Below are 17070 nucleotides of genomic sequence, written 5' to 3' on the forward strand. Positions count from 1 at the left end.
TACTCCTGTCAGACCTTGGGCATATAATTTTGCCTCTTGGAGCTTCAGTTTCCACATCTATAAATTGGTGGTAATAATGGAATCTACCTTATATGATTGTCTTGAGGATTAAATGAAATAAATTGTGTAAAGCACTTAGCTCAGTACCTGGCATATAGTTAATGTTTAAGGAATGTTAACTGCTTAATATAATAATAAATATGTTTATAATAACTAATCAGATGGTGGTAGGAGGAGGTGATAACATCTGTTCTACCAGTTTTATAGGTTTGTAAATATTTATATAATAAAATGAGGTCGATTTTCAGGCATTCTTTGGAAACATTAAAATCACCATTTCAATTCGTAAGTATTTTGAACACTAACCATGTACTCGGAAGTTTTTGTTTTCCAAACCTTATAATTTAGCAAGTTATAGTTATAGTATAACCGAAGGCAGGCAAATAAATGCTATAATAAATTTATAGAGTCTTTGGGGAAGTAGAAAATAAACCAAATTCAAGAGGATTTGAAATGACTTCCTGGAGGAGGTACCCTTTGATCCTACACCTTTATGGTTGGGCATGATTTCAGTAAGTAGAGATGAGAGGAAGGACACTGCAGATAGAGAGACATCATGGACAGAGGCACAGAGCTACCTCATAAAAGAGTAGTAGACATTACAGAATCCTGGCAGCTCAATGGAAGATAAAGTTAGGAAGGGAAAGTAGGACCTTGACCTATATAGTAGTTTATCACTTATGCCAACATTCTTCATACTGCTTAGAATACCAGCATATTATTAAGAAAAGATTATATACTATAGTATTTTGGGAATTTACAATGCACTTGGAATATTAAAGGCAGTGAGAAGAAAAACTTTTTAGCCATCATTTAACCTAGCGCTTTCCGAGCTTTTTTTTTTTTTTTTTTTTTGAACTGCAGAAACCCCCTTTTTTTCATGGAACCCCATTGAAAGAGGAAGAGGGAGACCAGCGAGGAAATTATTACGATAGTTTAGGCAAGAAGCAAAGAAAACATGAAGTAGGGTATGGGCAATGGAAATAGAAAGGACAGAGAGAATAAAAATTTGTGTACCTGTAAGTCATTAAGGAGCTTAACTTTTCTAAGGACTTGTCTTTTTGTTTAGTTCATATGAAGAGAAGATGTAAATGGAAAAAAAGACTCCCTGCTAAGTTTCTTTTCCTTTGTAATATACCATGGATATTGAATATTGGCTCTTTTAAATATGTCTCTATTAATTCAAATTTTCTTGTAATTTGAACAGAGGCTTGGCTGACAGCTAACTTTTTTAAAAGCAAAATCTTTACTTTTTTGAATAAAACTTTTTAGTATAAATATGATTGAGCAGAATTTGCTTAGCTTAAACAGGAGAGCTGTTTTTAAGTATTCTTAAGTCCTTTAGAAAAATCCATTGATATAGAAAAAAATGTTAATTACAAATAACTTAAAATTAATTAATTAGAGTAAATATGTTATATATGGGGGTTCACTTCTTTTGACTGATGTGACTTAATTTATATACTTGAGATGTAAGGCATCTTTTCTTTAAAAGATTTTGTAATGAATTTCTTGATGCAAAGTATCTTTCTTCTCCAGTTAGTTTTTTTAAAAAAAGGAAAAAAATAAAAAGGAAAGGAAATATTTTGCTGCATATTTACTCAGTGTGGTAGGTATAAAACTCTTTAGAATAAATTCTTGAGGTACCTTTGTTTTTCTGTGAGGCATCCAATCTTGAAAATATTTCTTGATTGAACTTCTGAACAACAAATGAAATGTTTACTTCCTAGTTAAAATTAATTAGGCCAAAACATATGGCCAAGCAAGGTACAGAAAAGTATGAAATCTTTTGGGGAATTAGATAGCTGAGTGGGCAGGAAAGAAAGGCTCAGTTTTCATTCTACTTACATTTGTACCCTTTGGATTGTATATCATATACCTTTAGTACCTATTTAAAAATACATAAAATTTTAAAAAATTTAACAGAATGTTCAAATCTGTGGTATTTATATGTTAGATATAATCAGGGAGATTGACTATTTTCTTTTCCCAGATTATATGTTAAAAAAAATTATCTTCCATTCACTGTTTCATTCACATTTAAAATTCATCATAATGTATATTCTCTATTTTACATGGAAATAAAGTAGTTTTATAAATCTGTACTCCTCAGCAGTTTTCCCTTGTGCATTCTAAAATAATCATCTTGCCTAGAATTGAATAATCTTTACCAAATTACCTGGAAATACTTCTTTTTTAAAAAAAAATGTTTTATTGACGTGTAGTTGATTTACAATATTGGTTTCAGGTGTACAGCAAAGCAATTCAGTTATACATATACATGTATATATATATATTTTTTTTCAGATTCTTTTCAATTATATGTTATTGCAAGAAATTGAGTATAGTTCCCTGTGCTATACAGTAGGTTCTTGGAAATAAGTTCTAATTATGTTCTCTGCAAATCTGTTTAATAAAGATAGTATGAACATTTTCTGAAAAGTTTTAAGAATTGTTCAAAAACTTAACAATTTCTACCCAAATTTAATAAAGCATTCTTACTTGAGCAACATTGTCTTCTCTTACAAAGTAGTGAGAAATGAAATTTGAAGGAAGGGAAAATGAGCTAAAGAAGATGAGTAACAAGTCAGCAGTTAAATAAAATAGTATTTCTCAACTCCATGGCCTGTGCCTCATTGAATTTCACACTAAGCCCTGTGAGGTAAAATGAGGGCTCACAGAAGGTAAATGAACTGTAGGTCAAGAATCTAGAACTAAATTCAAAAGGCTTTAAGACTGTTCATTTGAATAGACAGTGTTCATAAATTAAGGCCTAATTTTATTTCTAAAATGCTATTTGAAGGGGGGAGTGTATATGGGTCAGTGGTAGAGTGCATGCTTAGCATGCACAAGGTCCTGAGTTCAATCCCCAGTACCTCTATTTTAAAAAACAAATAAAAAAACCAAAATCTAATTACCTTCCCCCAAAAAGAAACAAACAAAAAATTTTAAAAATTAAATGCTATTTGACAAATCCATTGCACAGTCTCCATTTTAAGAAATATAAATAAACTTTAATTAGCCCTAATACAAAATTTAATATGTATGCTATATACATGTTTGACGTTATGGAAAACCTAGTCTTTTACTAAAAATATAAATATAAAATATTCCTTTTTTCTAGAGACCTATCAATACTAAATAAAATTAAAACTAGATAATGTGAAAAAGAGGTTTTTAATAGAGATGCACATTTTCTAATGTTAATCTCAGCCATGATCAGGAATCAGGCATCAGGTTCAGAGACAGTCTCTAGCAACCAGATCTTTTAAACCATTTATTTCATGGGATCCTCACTCTTTTATTTTCTTAATAAATGATGCTGAAGTTGTCTCTTTACCTTGTACTTAAAAGAAAATCCATTTCCTACCTATCCAGTCATAGTTTTTAAAAAATCCTTGGCCTTTAGAAATAGATAAAAGAGTGAATACAAAGGATTAATTAATAAACTGGAAAATGACAATCATATCACACTGTTATTTTAAGTGAATTTGTGCCTGATCAGAAATTTGCCTAGGATGTTGTCATTTTGTATTGTAGGAGACCAGAATATGCTATCCCAAAATAGGCCTCTTTGGCGTAAGGATTATTTTGAGCTGATTATTTTGAGAAACAGGAGACACAGGAGAAGCTCTGAAATAACCAGAGTAGAAATAACCATTTTGTAAGGGAAATTTATATTTATAAAGGAAATCTCCATTTGTAAGTCTCCTTTGTACCAGAAAGAAAAGAATGGGTCTAAATCACAAGAGAATCCTGTAAATGGAGAAGGCAGGGACATAAATCTGCATCACCTTATACTTATTTACTATGCTTTTCCTAGTCACTTCCCCATAACTGGCCTCCCCGACACCCTTCTTTCTTTGTTTTTAGTTGAAGATGGAACTTAAGCCTGAATTCTAAGCCACCTCTTTGAGTTACTCAATTTCCCTTTGTATCTTGGATGTATTCCATGTATACAAGTTAATAAACTTCTGTTTGTTTTTCTCGTATTGATGTGTCTTTTGTTCAGTGGCCCCAGCTAAAAACTTAGAAGGGTAGAGGGAAAATTATTTTTCCTCCCCTACAGTATATGCATGAAAATCACAATATAAATATTTTTTAAAATCTGGATTATTTGCCTTTACATAAACATAAAAAAAGACTTTTTTTTAAACATAAAAAAAGACTGATCAGTTTTCTTAGAACTTGTGAAAACTTGTTAAATACAAACCATAACGCTTTTGTCTCAGTTAACTTTTTGTGCTGATCTAGTTATTAAATTTGCAAATACAGAGCTAAGTGATTACAGCAATAGAGATCTTTAATGGTAAATAAAATGGAACCTATTCATTCTGGCACCTAAAAGATAAAATGAGAAGGAAAATAATCACAAAGGAAGAACAAAAACTACTGATGTGTTTTAAAAATTTGTTTTTTAACTGATACTTAAACCAATATGTGATCCATTTTTAGGAGAATATCTTCCAATATAAAATAACTTTTCCTTTTTCATCCTCTGGTCTAGAAAATGCAAAACTATAATTATATAGTTTTTAAATCTTTTAAAGTGAATTTAAGGGGCTATTAGAATTTTTAATATTATTAAAAATATTAACGCTAAAACATTGCTTAAAAGATTATTATTAAAATTAATACATTGCCAAAAATCACCTTTCCTTTCTACTTGATCCAGCTGTGAATTGGCACCCAGGCTTTGCAGTTATTAGTTGATGAGAGGAAGGCTAGAAACTCAATAAAAGAGAGTGCCATCCATTACTACTACTATCTATTTTATCTTTAGAATTTCTGTGTCTTTGAATCAAATTAGTCTTGGTAGGAAGTGGGTTTTTGGAAACTGATAGAAACTGAAAAGGAATATTAAGAGCAAAACTCTTCCAATTCACATTACAGATAACATAGAAACTAATTCTTGTGGAGAATGACTGCTAAGAAGTAAAGAAAATGTATCAAGGATTTTTTCTGTACACAATTTAAAAGCTGGTATCAGAAGTGTATTGTTGAGGGAGTGAGGGTGTAGCTCAGTTAGTGGAGCACATGCTGAGCATGCCAGAGATACTTGGTTTGATTCCCAGTACCTCCATTTGAAAAAGAAAGAAATGAAAATGAAAGAAGTGTATTATTCACATAGGGATAGCCCATTTATTGAGATGTTGCTTAGTTATCTTATGCACATGACAGCTGAATAATTTGTAGAGTGACCAGATTTGATGTGACTCTGAATTGTTTTATAGTAAAGCATTTGGTTCTTTGTTTTTGAGATATCTCAATATTGACATATAACTGTGTAAATTTAAAGTGTGCAATGCATTGATTTGATACACTTATAAATTGCAAAATGATTACTACCATTGTATTAGGTAACACCACCATCATATCATATAATTACCTTTTTGTGTATATGTGTGATGAGAACATTTAAAATTTATTCTTTTAGCAACTTTCAAGTATATAATACACTAACTAACTAACTAAAATGACCATACTGTACATTAGATCCTCAGAACTTAACTCATCTTGCAACTGGATGTTTGTACCCTTTGACCAACATCTTCCCATTTCTGCCCCCTACCTCCCACCCCACCCCAGCCTTTGGCAGTCACCATTCTACTGTTTCTATGAGTTCAGCTCATAGCTCATTATACATGCAGGGATTTACTTCTGGACTCTCCGTTTTGTTCTGTTGGTCTCCTTTCCTCTGACAGAAGATCCTCTGTAGTTGATGAAACTCCTGGAGAAGGGATTTATGACAATTGTGTTTCTTTTGTCTTCAGGCAGTTAAGGGGAATTCACAGAAAACCTCTCTGCATTTTTTGTTTCCCAAGTGCCTTCAAACTCAAAATAATTCTTATGGCAAAGAAGTGTATTTTAAAAAGATATATTCTGCCACTTTTTACTTTTTATGCCCTGATTCTTTAAAAACCAATAATAAAACTTAATAGTTAACTAGAAGATCAGTTAATCAGAATCTATCTTTTTGATATTTTATCTAAGTGGTAACATACTAAGTGTTAGACTCACTTATTTGTATCTTATAATTTAAAATGTTCTAGTTTTCATACTTGCTAAATTAATTTTGTTGAGATGTTGAGTTCCCATCATTTATATGTGTCTTCTGAAGCTTGCTCTATTTTTCAGAAATTGGTGATTATCTCTGTTGTTTTCTATAAAACTAGTTTTGATGCTGGAGAGGGTGTGGAGAAAAAGGAACCCTCTTACACTGTTGGTGGGAATGTAAATTGGGACAGCCACTACGGAAGACAGTATGGAGGTTCCTTAAAAAAGTAAAAATAGACTTACCATATGATCCAGCAATCACAATCCTGGGCAGATATCCAGAGAAAGTTATAATTCAAAAAGACACATGCACCCCAATATTCATAACAGCACTATTTACAATAGCCAAGACAAGGAAACAACCTAAATGCCCATCAACAGATGACTGGATAAAGAAGTTGTGGAATATATATATATATATGGTGGAATATTACTTAGCCATAAAAAGAATGAAATAATACTATTTGCAGCAACATGGATGGACCTGGAGATTATCATATTAAGTGAACTAAGATAGACCAAGAAAGGCAAATATTATATCACTTATATGTGGAATCTAAAAAAAAATGATACAAATCTTATTTACAAACCAAAAATAGACTCATGGAGGTGGAAAGCAAACTATGGTTACCAAAGGGGAAGGGGTGGGAGAGGGATAAATCAGGAGTTTGGGATTAACAGACACACATTACTATATGTAAAAAATAGACAAACAACAAGGACCTACTGTATAGCACAAGGAGCTATAATCAATTTCTTATAATAACATATAATGGATAAGAATCTGAAAAAAAAGTATGTATATGTATAACTGAATTGTGTTATTATACACCTGAAATGAACACTGTAAATCAACTACACTTCAATAAAAAACAAAATAAAAAAATACCTATTTTTTAAAAACAGCAGAGATCCTTATATAAACTCCTAGTAGATGCCAAATACTTTATCTAAAGATTCATAATTCCTGTTATGATAATCTAGTAGTTTTCTATATAAGGTCTTAACTTGAATCCTTAACACCTTTAAGAATGCCTCTTGAGCAGATGCTTGAACCCTCACTGAGAAAAGCTATGCTAATCTGTCCTTGATGAGGCTACATTGATTATCTGAGATGAGGAAAATTCATAATGACCACTTCACTTAGAGCTTATAGGAAGCTGTATTATTACTAATATTTCTTAACTTACTAATTTCTAAAATATATAGCTTCTCACTGCCTATAACCTTATGCTCCCAATTCCTGCAAAAAGATAAAAGAGGAATTTTACTAGAGTTCCTTTGTTTTAAATCAGAAAGTCAGGACTCTTTAATAATGCAGACATTTAAAATCCCATTATAGAAGTGAGCTCCTTTGTGCTTTATAATATCACTGTCTAATGATCACTGAAAAAAATGTTGATGGTGTTGCATTAATGCAGTACTTAATAAGATGACCAGTCTATATTAGCTTTTAGTTTAATATTCTAATTATTTCAAGTGAAAAAGAATGGCTGTTAGTAAAATAGAAGAGATTAAGTTCTTTGTTGTTCAAAGAAACTTCCTTTATAAATTACTTTTTTCTTTTTCTTTTTTTCATTATTTTGTATATTACTTTTTTATAAAGAAATTATTTCATACTTTGCATAGAAGAAATTATCATTGCTCTCTCATATTCATGCCTTATACTATTTCTGTAGGCAGTACAGGGAGACACACACACCCATATTGTGTATGTCAGTAGCCATGACGTGGGTCATTATAACACAGACATATAGTTGCTGTGGATGAAATTGTATTCCCTCTGATTCCTTGCAAAATGTCAACTACAAAAACTGAAAATCTATGTAATCTCATTAGCCCAATATGCTAATATCATGCATATTTGTAACTGTGTTTGTTTTTTTTTATATATACTCTACCTCATGTATAAAAGGATTTGAAGCTACTTTGTGATGATGTTAACCCAGGATTAAGAGAGGCTTATTTTTTTTCTTAAGAATTTAATATGTGAACTTTTCGAAAGCCAAGATAGGTAGTAACATTTTTAAATAGTAAAGAACAAATTATGTAATTAAGAGAATACTAAACTGAGGGCCTGGAAAGTATATTTCTTATTTCAGTGCCTTACTAACTGGGTGTGTGATCCTCAGTATGTCACTGTATTTCTCTGGTTGTTTCCTAATTTGTGAAATGATCCCTCAGATTTTTAAATGATAAGGTGAAACAGTCAGAACAGGACTTACATTCTTGAGAAGATAAAGCCGCAGAGAATGTAGAGTATATGAGTTCAGAGAGGGAAAGACTCTTAGAATAAGCTCATCAGCAGGACCCCAGATATACCAGGTGCTGACAAGTTCTACGCTAGGGGGCCCATATAAGAGGGTGAATGGGGCTGAATTCCAGCTCAGCTTCTGAAGGTCAGAATGCCTTTTTGTAATTAATCTACCCAGACGGGAAGTCCTTTTCTAATTTGCACAAAGGAGTTTTAATGTGCTGGTTTCTGCCCTGTTCGCATCTCAGTTGCCAGCACTAATCAGTTGGTCGTGACCACCTGAATCCTTGCATGGTATAAGAAATCTATGGGTAGTGGAGGGAGGAGTAGTAGCATATATTTGTTGACTCCCAGTATTGAACTTTAATTGTTTAGAGTATAGATGTGAATATTTTATTTAATTTGCAGTGTTTGAAAGTGCAGACTCAGGAATCAGTTTGAGTAGAAATTTCAGGTTTTCACTTACCAGTTTTGTGATCTTGGGCAACTTCCTTAATTCCTCTAAGCTGAGTCTCTTCCTTATTTAGAAGATGGAAATAATGACAGTTTTTGCCTCATAGGATTGTTGTGAGAATTGAGCAAATGAATTTAAAGTACAAGCATAGTGTTTGGAACATAGCAAGTACCCAGTTAATGTTAGCTTTCACTGTAGTGATTGTTGTTTATCATAGCACATGCATATCTCATAATGTGTCATATCCTGGTGTCTACGCTAGGGGAGGGAAAAAATCTTTTTCTCTACTCATTTTACATTCCCTGGCTGGGACTCTCTAATCAGACTGGCCAAAGGCAGAGTAACAAGAGAAAACAAACAAGTTTATTAACATGTGTATTGCAGTTGTTTACATGGGCACACCCAATGATGAGTATCCTGAAAAGATGGTTAGAATTTGGGTTTATATGCCACCTTAGGCTAATTAGAGGAAAAGGAGTTTTGGTCTTCTGGATGGAGGAGGCAAGTTATGGGAAAGTGACCAGGAAAAGTTTGCTAAACATGATTGTTTAATAAGGTTTGTTATATAGATTTAAGTTAGAGCCTTCTCTATTGCCAGGGGTTAGTTGTTAAGAGTCCTCTTTTTTCTTTACCAGAGAGGGAGACATCTTTACAAATGGAAGTTTTCTTTACAAAATAAAAACTTGTGCCCTGTTTTTAGAGCTTTTCCTGAATCTGCTGGTTCTTAAAGGCCTTTAATTCAAAATAACCCCTACGCCAAAGAGGCATATTTTGAGTTGGCATGTTCTGGTATCCTTCACTACCTCTTTAGCCAATCTCTTCTCCATTGATTTTTTTCTATTTGGATTGCTGCCTTTCTCCTGGTTAATTGCCTTAGCCTTCTATCCTGTCTCTCCACTCCCAGTTGAGAGAGATCATATTAGATGGTCCTGAGTGGATATAATATATAGCTATCAATTGAAATTAAGAGGGACAAGAGTATGGTTGAGTACTGGCAAATAGAAAGTATTTGGAACATCCCTTGTGGAGTAATTGGTAGGGCATGTACAAGAATTGTTTTGTGTCCTAAAGTTGGTTTGAATTGAGTCCCTTCATTATAACTTTAGAATTTTCTGTAATAGTGTCTACAAGGAACTTCTCTACTTGGGAGTTGAGAAAGTTAAGGCTGTCCAGGATTGAAAATATCTGTGAGTATGTGGAATGTAAAGAGGGCAAGGATTCCAGGAGCGTGAGATTGAAATGGCTGACCACGAGTTCCAGGCTATGAAGCCAGGTGCTTGAACCTAGATCCCAGAGAGTAAGCTGACAGCACAGGGAGAGGTAAAAGCAAAGTAAAGAGGATAGAGAATAGGTTCATCCAGGAAGGGAAAACAGATAAATAAATTTGCTATGTTCATATATAGAAAGCAATGAAAAGGAATGAACTTGAACTAATACTATGCAAGAGTAACAAGTTGCAAAAGAGTATCATTTATGTAAGATTTTTAGAAAGATGTAAAACAATTCTTATTTATATCCAGATTTTACTTAAAGCCCCTTTATCAATATTTTAGGCAAAATTCTCACCAGCTTGTTTCCCTGGTCTCCCAACTCACAATAGATTAGAAAGAGCAGATTTTAAGAGATTACCCTCTTAGATGCAATAAATGACCCAGTGGTGAAGATGGAAGAGACACAGAACTACTAAATTTGACACAGAAAAGGATCAAAAAGCATATGAATTTAGCTAAAATTAATGCAGCTTAAACAGTCTTATGCCTAAACAGCACTAAGTGTACCCCTAATAAGGCACCATTGGATAACTGATTTTGTGATTAAGACTTTGTACCATCAAAATCAATTTAAATTTTATTTGGTATATTGTTTTCACAAAGAAAGGAGAGTATGTAATTATTTTAAGACTTTCATGAAAATGGTTATGATGGAAAACAAAATCTTTTGGAAACTAAAAGGGATAAGCTTCATGTATTTGGGAAATTCTTTTAATGTGGAACCCTTCATGCTTATTTTAATAAAGAATTACAGTAGTATGAAACAAAATATGATAGCTTGAGAGATAAATGACAATGTATAATTGTTTCTTGAAATATATTAATATACTTTTTGGTTTCTTAACAGATTGTTTAACGAACAAAAGTGAAGAATTATCAAATAACACATTGTATTTCCTCAGTCTATTTAATCACACCTTGACCTGCTTTGAGAATAACCTTCAGGTATTTTATATGATACTTGAAATTAAAATGCTGCCTTGTACAAATGAATAATAATAATTCCAATTTTTATAGCATTAATTATTGCTAAAATTAAATATCTGCATGCATAATGTAAAGGAGTTAGTGGACCTGGAGTTCTGCTGAGTTCTTCTGTTATTGACCCTTATGCAGATCATTAAAACTTCAGTTTTCTTATTTGTAAGGTGGGGCTGGTAACATTCACCTGCCTACCTTCTAGTATTTTGTAGTCAGGATCCAATGAGTTAATGAGTATGAACGTATTAACTTTCTAATTAAAACACAGTATTGTTCTATATGACAGTAATTTACCTTGACTTTGTTTATGTGGTGTATTTTGCAGTGCAGTATGAGTCTCTCTGTCTCTAGGAAGCTTATTTTTTGCTCAGTATTTGCTTAAATATATTTTACCTACTTTAAAAGCCAGTTTAGTACGGTAACGTTGAGTATGGAATTATACTATAAAAGATAGTCTTTAAGAAACCTACCTTATTGGTTTTTTGTTTTCTCCACCTCTGACCCTTGAATGTTAGTATTGGAACTTTCCTGGTGGTGGTGAGGGGTGAAATTGGAATTCTGGTAAAATCCTACTTTTAAAACTTGTGTAACAAGTAAATAATCCTCACAAATAGATATAAACATGTTTAGGATATAGGTATATATGATTTCTTCTTTAGTAAGTGTGATAACAGAGGATAATGAGTTTCCCTGAGAAAAATAAAAACTATTAGATAAGCATTTCCCAAATATGTTCTGCAAGATTTTAATAAATCCCCCATTAAAAAAAGTTTAGTGTTCTTAATAAGAGTGGGAAATGCTTTACTGCATGACTTCAGAACCTTAGTGGACTAATGTACATTGTAAAACTCCAAATGGTAATTTTTGTGTACAGCATCTACCAAACCTATTTGACTAAGAATGCTTTGGTTTAAGAGACTAGTTAGTGTTCTGATGAATGTACCATAGGGAAATTAGCATGTTTCCTGGGATGTTAGTTGCAAATATTTTTTCGTGGTTTCTGTTTGTCTTTTTATTGTGCTTCTCTTTTTGTTATGAAGTTTTAATTTTTATGTTGTTAGATTTATCAAAATTTATTTAATAGCCTGTGGATTTTTTGTCACACTAGGCCTTTCCGCTCTTTGAGATGATTTTAACATGTTCTCCTGTGATTCTTTCAGTACTTTTGTGGTTTCCTTTTCTGTATTTAAACATTCTTTACCTATCTGAAATTTGTTGTCGTGTAAGTTGTGAGGCATAACTCCAACCTATTTTCCCTGATGGCTTCTTGACTGTCACAACATGATTTACTAAATAAACCATAAAATGAATTTTAGAAACAAGTTCAAACAAGTCAGTCATTTTGAGATTTTATTAGAATTGCTTTATATTTTAGATTCATCATTTGGGAAGAATTGACATGTTATGATATTGAGCTTTCCTATCTAGGAGTATGATATATTCACTTTTTAAAAATATTTAAAAAAGAATATAAAATTTACCATGTTACAATTTTTAAACGTACTGTTCAGTGCATTAAGTATACTCACACTGTTGTACAACTCTACCACCATCCATCTCTAGAATTTTTTCATCGTCTTAAGTTGAAACTCTGTACACATTAAGCAATAACTTTCCATTTCTCCCTCCTCTAGTCGCTGGAAACTGCCATTATTTCTTTCTTTCTTTCTTTCTTTCTTTCTTTCTTTCTTTCTTTCTTTCTTTCTTTCTTTCTTTCTTTCTTTCTTTCTTTCTTTCTTCCTTTCTTCCTTTCTTTCCTTTCTTTCCTTTCTTTCCTTTCTTTCCTTTCTTTCTTTCCTTTCTTTCTTTCTTTCTTTCTTTCTTCTTTATTTTTTAATGTTCTCTGGCACAGTTTTACTTATTTATTTAAATTTCATATAGGTCTTTTACAATTCTTAAGTTTATTTCAAGGTATTATATAGTTTTTGGTGCCCTTTGAGTGATATCTTTTCTTCCCCCACCACAGATTTTAACTGGCTACTTTCTTTTAAAATGTTTTATTTTGCAACAATTTTAGATTTATGAAAAGTTGCAAAGATAATACAGAGAATTCTTGTATATTCCTGACCTACTTTCCCCTAATGTTCACCTTATGTTACCATGGTGCATTGCTCAAAAATAAGAAATCAACATTGGTACATAAGTATTAACTAAATGCCAGACTTTATTATGACTTCACCAGCTTTTCTACTAATGTCCTTTCTATATTTCAGGATCTAGTCCAAGATAATAATGCATTGCATTTAGTAACTGGTTACTCCTCAAAATTTGTCATAAATATAGCTACATTTCCTTTCTTATTCCAAATGCTGTATTTGTGAGTCCTTTTTTCCCTTGAGTTTTCTTTAGGCTTGTTAAAGGTACATTAGTTTTGTTTTTCTGTTTTTTTTGTTTTTTTTTTATCTTTTTGAAAACCTTCATTTGGCTTTGTTGTGCTGATCAGAGAAGGAAAGAGAAGAATCAGGATGATCCTAGGCTCTTGGCCCTAGTAGCTTGAGAGGATGACGGGGCCACGAGGAAGACTGGATATAGGGGAGTGGGGATTAAGAATTCTGTTTTGAACATGTTAAGTATGAAATTAAACATCCAAGATGAGATGTCAGATGGTCAGTGTTACAGATGAGATTGGAGCTCAGAGAAGTGCGAGCTGGAGCTATAGATTTGAGAGTCATCAGATACGGTGGTATGAAGTCTAGAAACTTGGATGTGAGTGAGTGTAGATAGAGATGATAAAGAGGTCCCAAGGACTGAGTCCTGGGGAACTCCACTGTTTTGTAAATGTGTGTGTGGGTGTGGGTGTGTTTGAGAGGGGAAGGGAGCCAGCTAAAGAGATAGGTGGTAGCAGTGAATTTGGTGGTCTTGGCTGTGGTAGTGGCTTCTAGCTCAGTGATGGAGCAGAGATGTAGATTTAAGTCCCAGACCAAATTCACCTAGTAAGTGTGAGTTTGTGTTTGTAGTAAGTGTTTGCAGGTGGTTTTTCTGGGAACCTGGACTGTCTTGGTGGCTGTGGAGACTGCTTTTTGTGGGTGGCCCAGCAGGCAGGGTGGGGCTGTTATTCCAGCCTCTTTCATCTTTAGAGGATAGTGGGTGGCTGCAGGGGATAGAAGTTCACCAGAGACTGTGGTTCTGACTAGTTTCTCTAGGAGTGGTGCGATAGCTGTAATACAACCTTCCTGTGATGAAATGTGCATGTCACACCTTTATAATTTACAGTGCTTTTCAAGGGCCTGGGTGCCTGGGTTTCCCTTCTGTTCTTAAATCTCTTCAGAAATGAAATCAGGACATAGGCATATGCTGATGTCATCATCTTCCCAGAATCATACTTCCTCATTTGTTTTAAACGCCACAGGGCTTTTTATTGTTTGGCTATGCCACCATTTAGTCAGCCAGTCTCTATATTGTTGGAGATTTTTGTTTGGTTCAGTATTATTACAAACATGGACAGTCTTTTTAGGGTATTTGTGTGAGTTTATCTGTCTGGTAGATTCCTAGAAGTGAAGTTGAAGTGTCAAAATATATGTGCACTTTCAGTTTTAATATAAGTGACTAAATTACCCCCCCCCCCAACTAGGTGCTGTGCTCAACTTTTCATTGAACACATTTAGCTAAATGCACAATTGTTCTGTGAAAAGCAGGCAATGGGCTATTTCTTGTGGCAGAACTAAAGGGGGATTGAGTTTCTCTATCAAATAGATGGTGAGGGTAACATTTTAGGGGCTACATCAGGTTAATTCCTTTAATTTTTCCTTTTCTTTTTCATTGTGGTATTCAATTAATATCATTTCTCTAGGCATCAAGGTAAAGAATAAAGGGAATAGAAAACAAAAGGTGCGAACTGACTGTTCAGCAAACTTGTTCTTGAAGTACAAGTGTTAGTCCAGGAAGTGGAAAAGATTGAAATTCACTAAACATAATGTCTTGTATGTTATACCCACTACTTTCATTTTAGGTTATACAGTTCTTTGGTGTTAGTCCCTTTTTGTTGACTAGAAAGGCCTGGATTATAAGCCTTGGGGTGAGAGGGTTGAGAAGAGATATAGTTTTGGTGACTTTTCCTTTTCTATCAATAAAGTCCTCCCTCTCTCAGGAAGGCAAACTTCATTGTTGAAGTCAGCACAGGCAAGGGCATGTTTTATTTATTCCTTGAGAGTAGAATAGATAAGAGCAGATGTATAAATGATAAGGTAACTTGGGAAATATTTATATTTAGGTATCAATAATTTGGCCTATGAGCTAGTGTTATCCACAGTTAACAGTGGCTAGTGCAGTGGTTTTCAAAATTTAAGGGCAACTAGAAAAATGCCAAATATTTTGCTATGTGTTTTATATACCAGTCTATAATCCTTGGGACCTGTGATGGAGATAAGCATATCCCTGTTTTACAGATGATAAAACTGAGTCTCAGAATGATTTAGCAACCTAACATCACAGCTCAGCACTTTAACATGCTCTACTGTTTTCTGTCCTCTAGGAGGGCAAATAGCTTAAGTTAAAGAGATGTTATATTTTTTGTGTGTATTACATGTACCTTTGACATTTTAGGGGAGCACACATAGTCATCTACAGCTAAGAAATTATTCAGAAGTATGCAAAAACTGTGGCGAAGCATACAAAGCTCTGAGTAATCTATACAGTGAAATGCAAAAAATGAATGAACTTGAAAATAAGGCTGAATCTGGAACACATCTATGCATTGACGTGGAAGATGCAGTAAGTACTTTGCTTCTGATATGATACATATTTTGTAGTGTTGTTAAATATGCCTTTAGAATTATTATCCCTCTTGGAAGTATATTGGAATGTGCATATGCTGTCTTCGGCCAGAAATAACTAGTTATAAAGTAGTTAAGTCTTAGAATATCCTGATCTGTCAAACAACAATGGAAACTAATCAGGTACTTCCTAAACAAGTTGATAATTTGGTATATTTGGGTTTTTTAAATTAAAGTTTTGTTGATTTACAATGTTATATTAGTTTCAGGCATACAACATAGAAATTTAATATTTTTATAGATTCTACTCCATTTAAAAAATTGTTTTTTAAGTTTGGTAATGTGTATGATTTTCAGAGGTGTGGATGTGGTTAAATGTTTGCATTTCATTTTCTTGTGCACTTGTTGCTAATACAGGAAGTTTCTAGGTTTCGCTACCATGTTTCTGAAACTGTTTCTCAATTACTTCCTGTCCCATTGCTTTATTTCTTTGTCTATTACCATCTGAAAAGGGATGTTTACTTATTTATAGTCTGTCTACCCTCACTAAAATATAAGCCACATGAGGACAAGGACTTCATGTCCTTTTTGTTCACTGTTCAATATCTAGAACAGTGCCTGGCAAATGGGAGGCTCTTAGTAACATGTATTGATTGAATGATAACCAAAAACCTTTTTTTCTCCATTGAATAGCCTGCCTTTACATAGGGCACCACTAGATGGCGATCATGCCTTTTTATGGGAATAGGATACCCGAGTATTGAGGCATTAGAGGAAATTGAGAAATTATTGGCTATAAGCAGAGAACTTGTGGTCAAAATTGGTAAACTTAATGGTTGAGAATGAAGAGTGTGAATTATAGCAGCTCAGAGTGAACCATAGTGGATCAGTAATATTCAGGATGGTAAAAAGCACTTAAAACAGATGCTCCATGGGGATTTTTATTTGTTACTGTTCTGTTCCTAGTGTCTAGAATAGTACCTGGCTTCTGATAGGTTCTCAATAAATAATAACTATATTTTAAAAAATAAAGAGTCTATTTTATTGTTTTTAAAATAAAGAAGAAAAATGAATATTGATTCTATGACATAAGTTGGATTATACAGGAAATCAACCTGGCCACGTATTTTAGAACATCATCTTGCAGTAAGCAAAACTTAAAACATACAATGCACCATTTGTAAACCATATCTAAGTTAAACAAAATCCAGGCAAGAACAGTTTTCTACATTAAATTTGATAATTTCCTTACATCACTTAGCCTGTTTGGCAGAAGCCTTG

The 17070-nt window shown here is 33.3% G+C and overlaps 1 protein-coding gene across 1 annotated transcript in view; it reads left to right on the plus strand.

Moving 5' to 3' along the window:
• Positions 1–17070, plus strand: part of OSTM1 (osteoclastogenesis associated transmembrane protein 1) — a 32046-nt gene that overhangs the window by 8336 nt on the left and 6640 nt on the right. Inside the window, exons 3-4 of the mRNA XM_010989610.3 lie at positions 10944–11041; positions 15620–15787. Of these exons, the coding sequence (XP_010987912.2) occupies positions 10944–11041; positions 15620–15787 (266 nt within the window). The remainder of the gene's footprint in view (positions 1–10943; positions 11042–15619; positions 15788–17070) is intronic.

This window comes from Camelus dromedarius, chromosome 6 (genome assembly GCF_036321535.1).
Source record: "Camelus dromedarius isolate mCamDro1 chromosome 6, mCamDro1.pat, whole genome shotgun sequence".
Classification (NCBI taxonomy): domain Eukaryota; kingdom Metazoa; phylum Chordata; class Mammalia; order Artiodactyla; family Camelidae; genus Camelus; species Camelus dromedarius.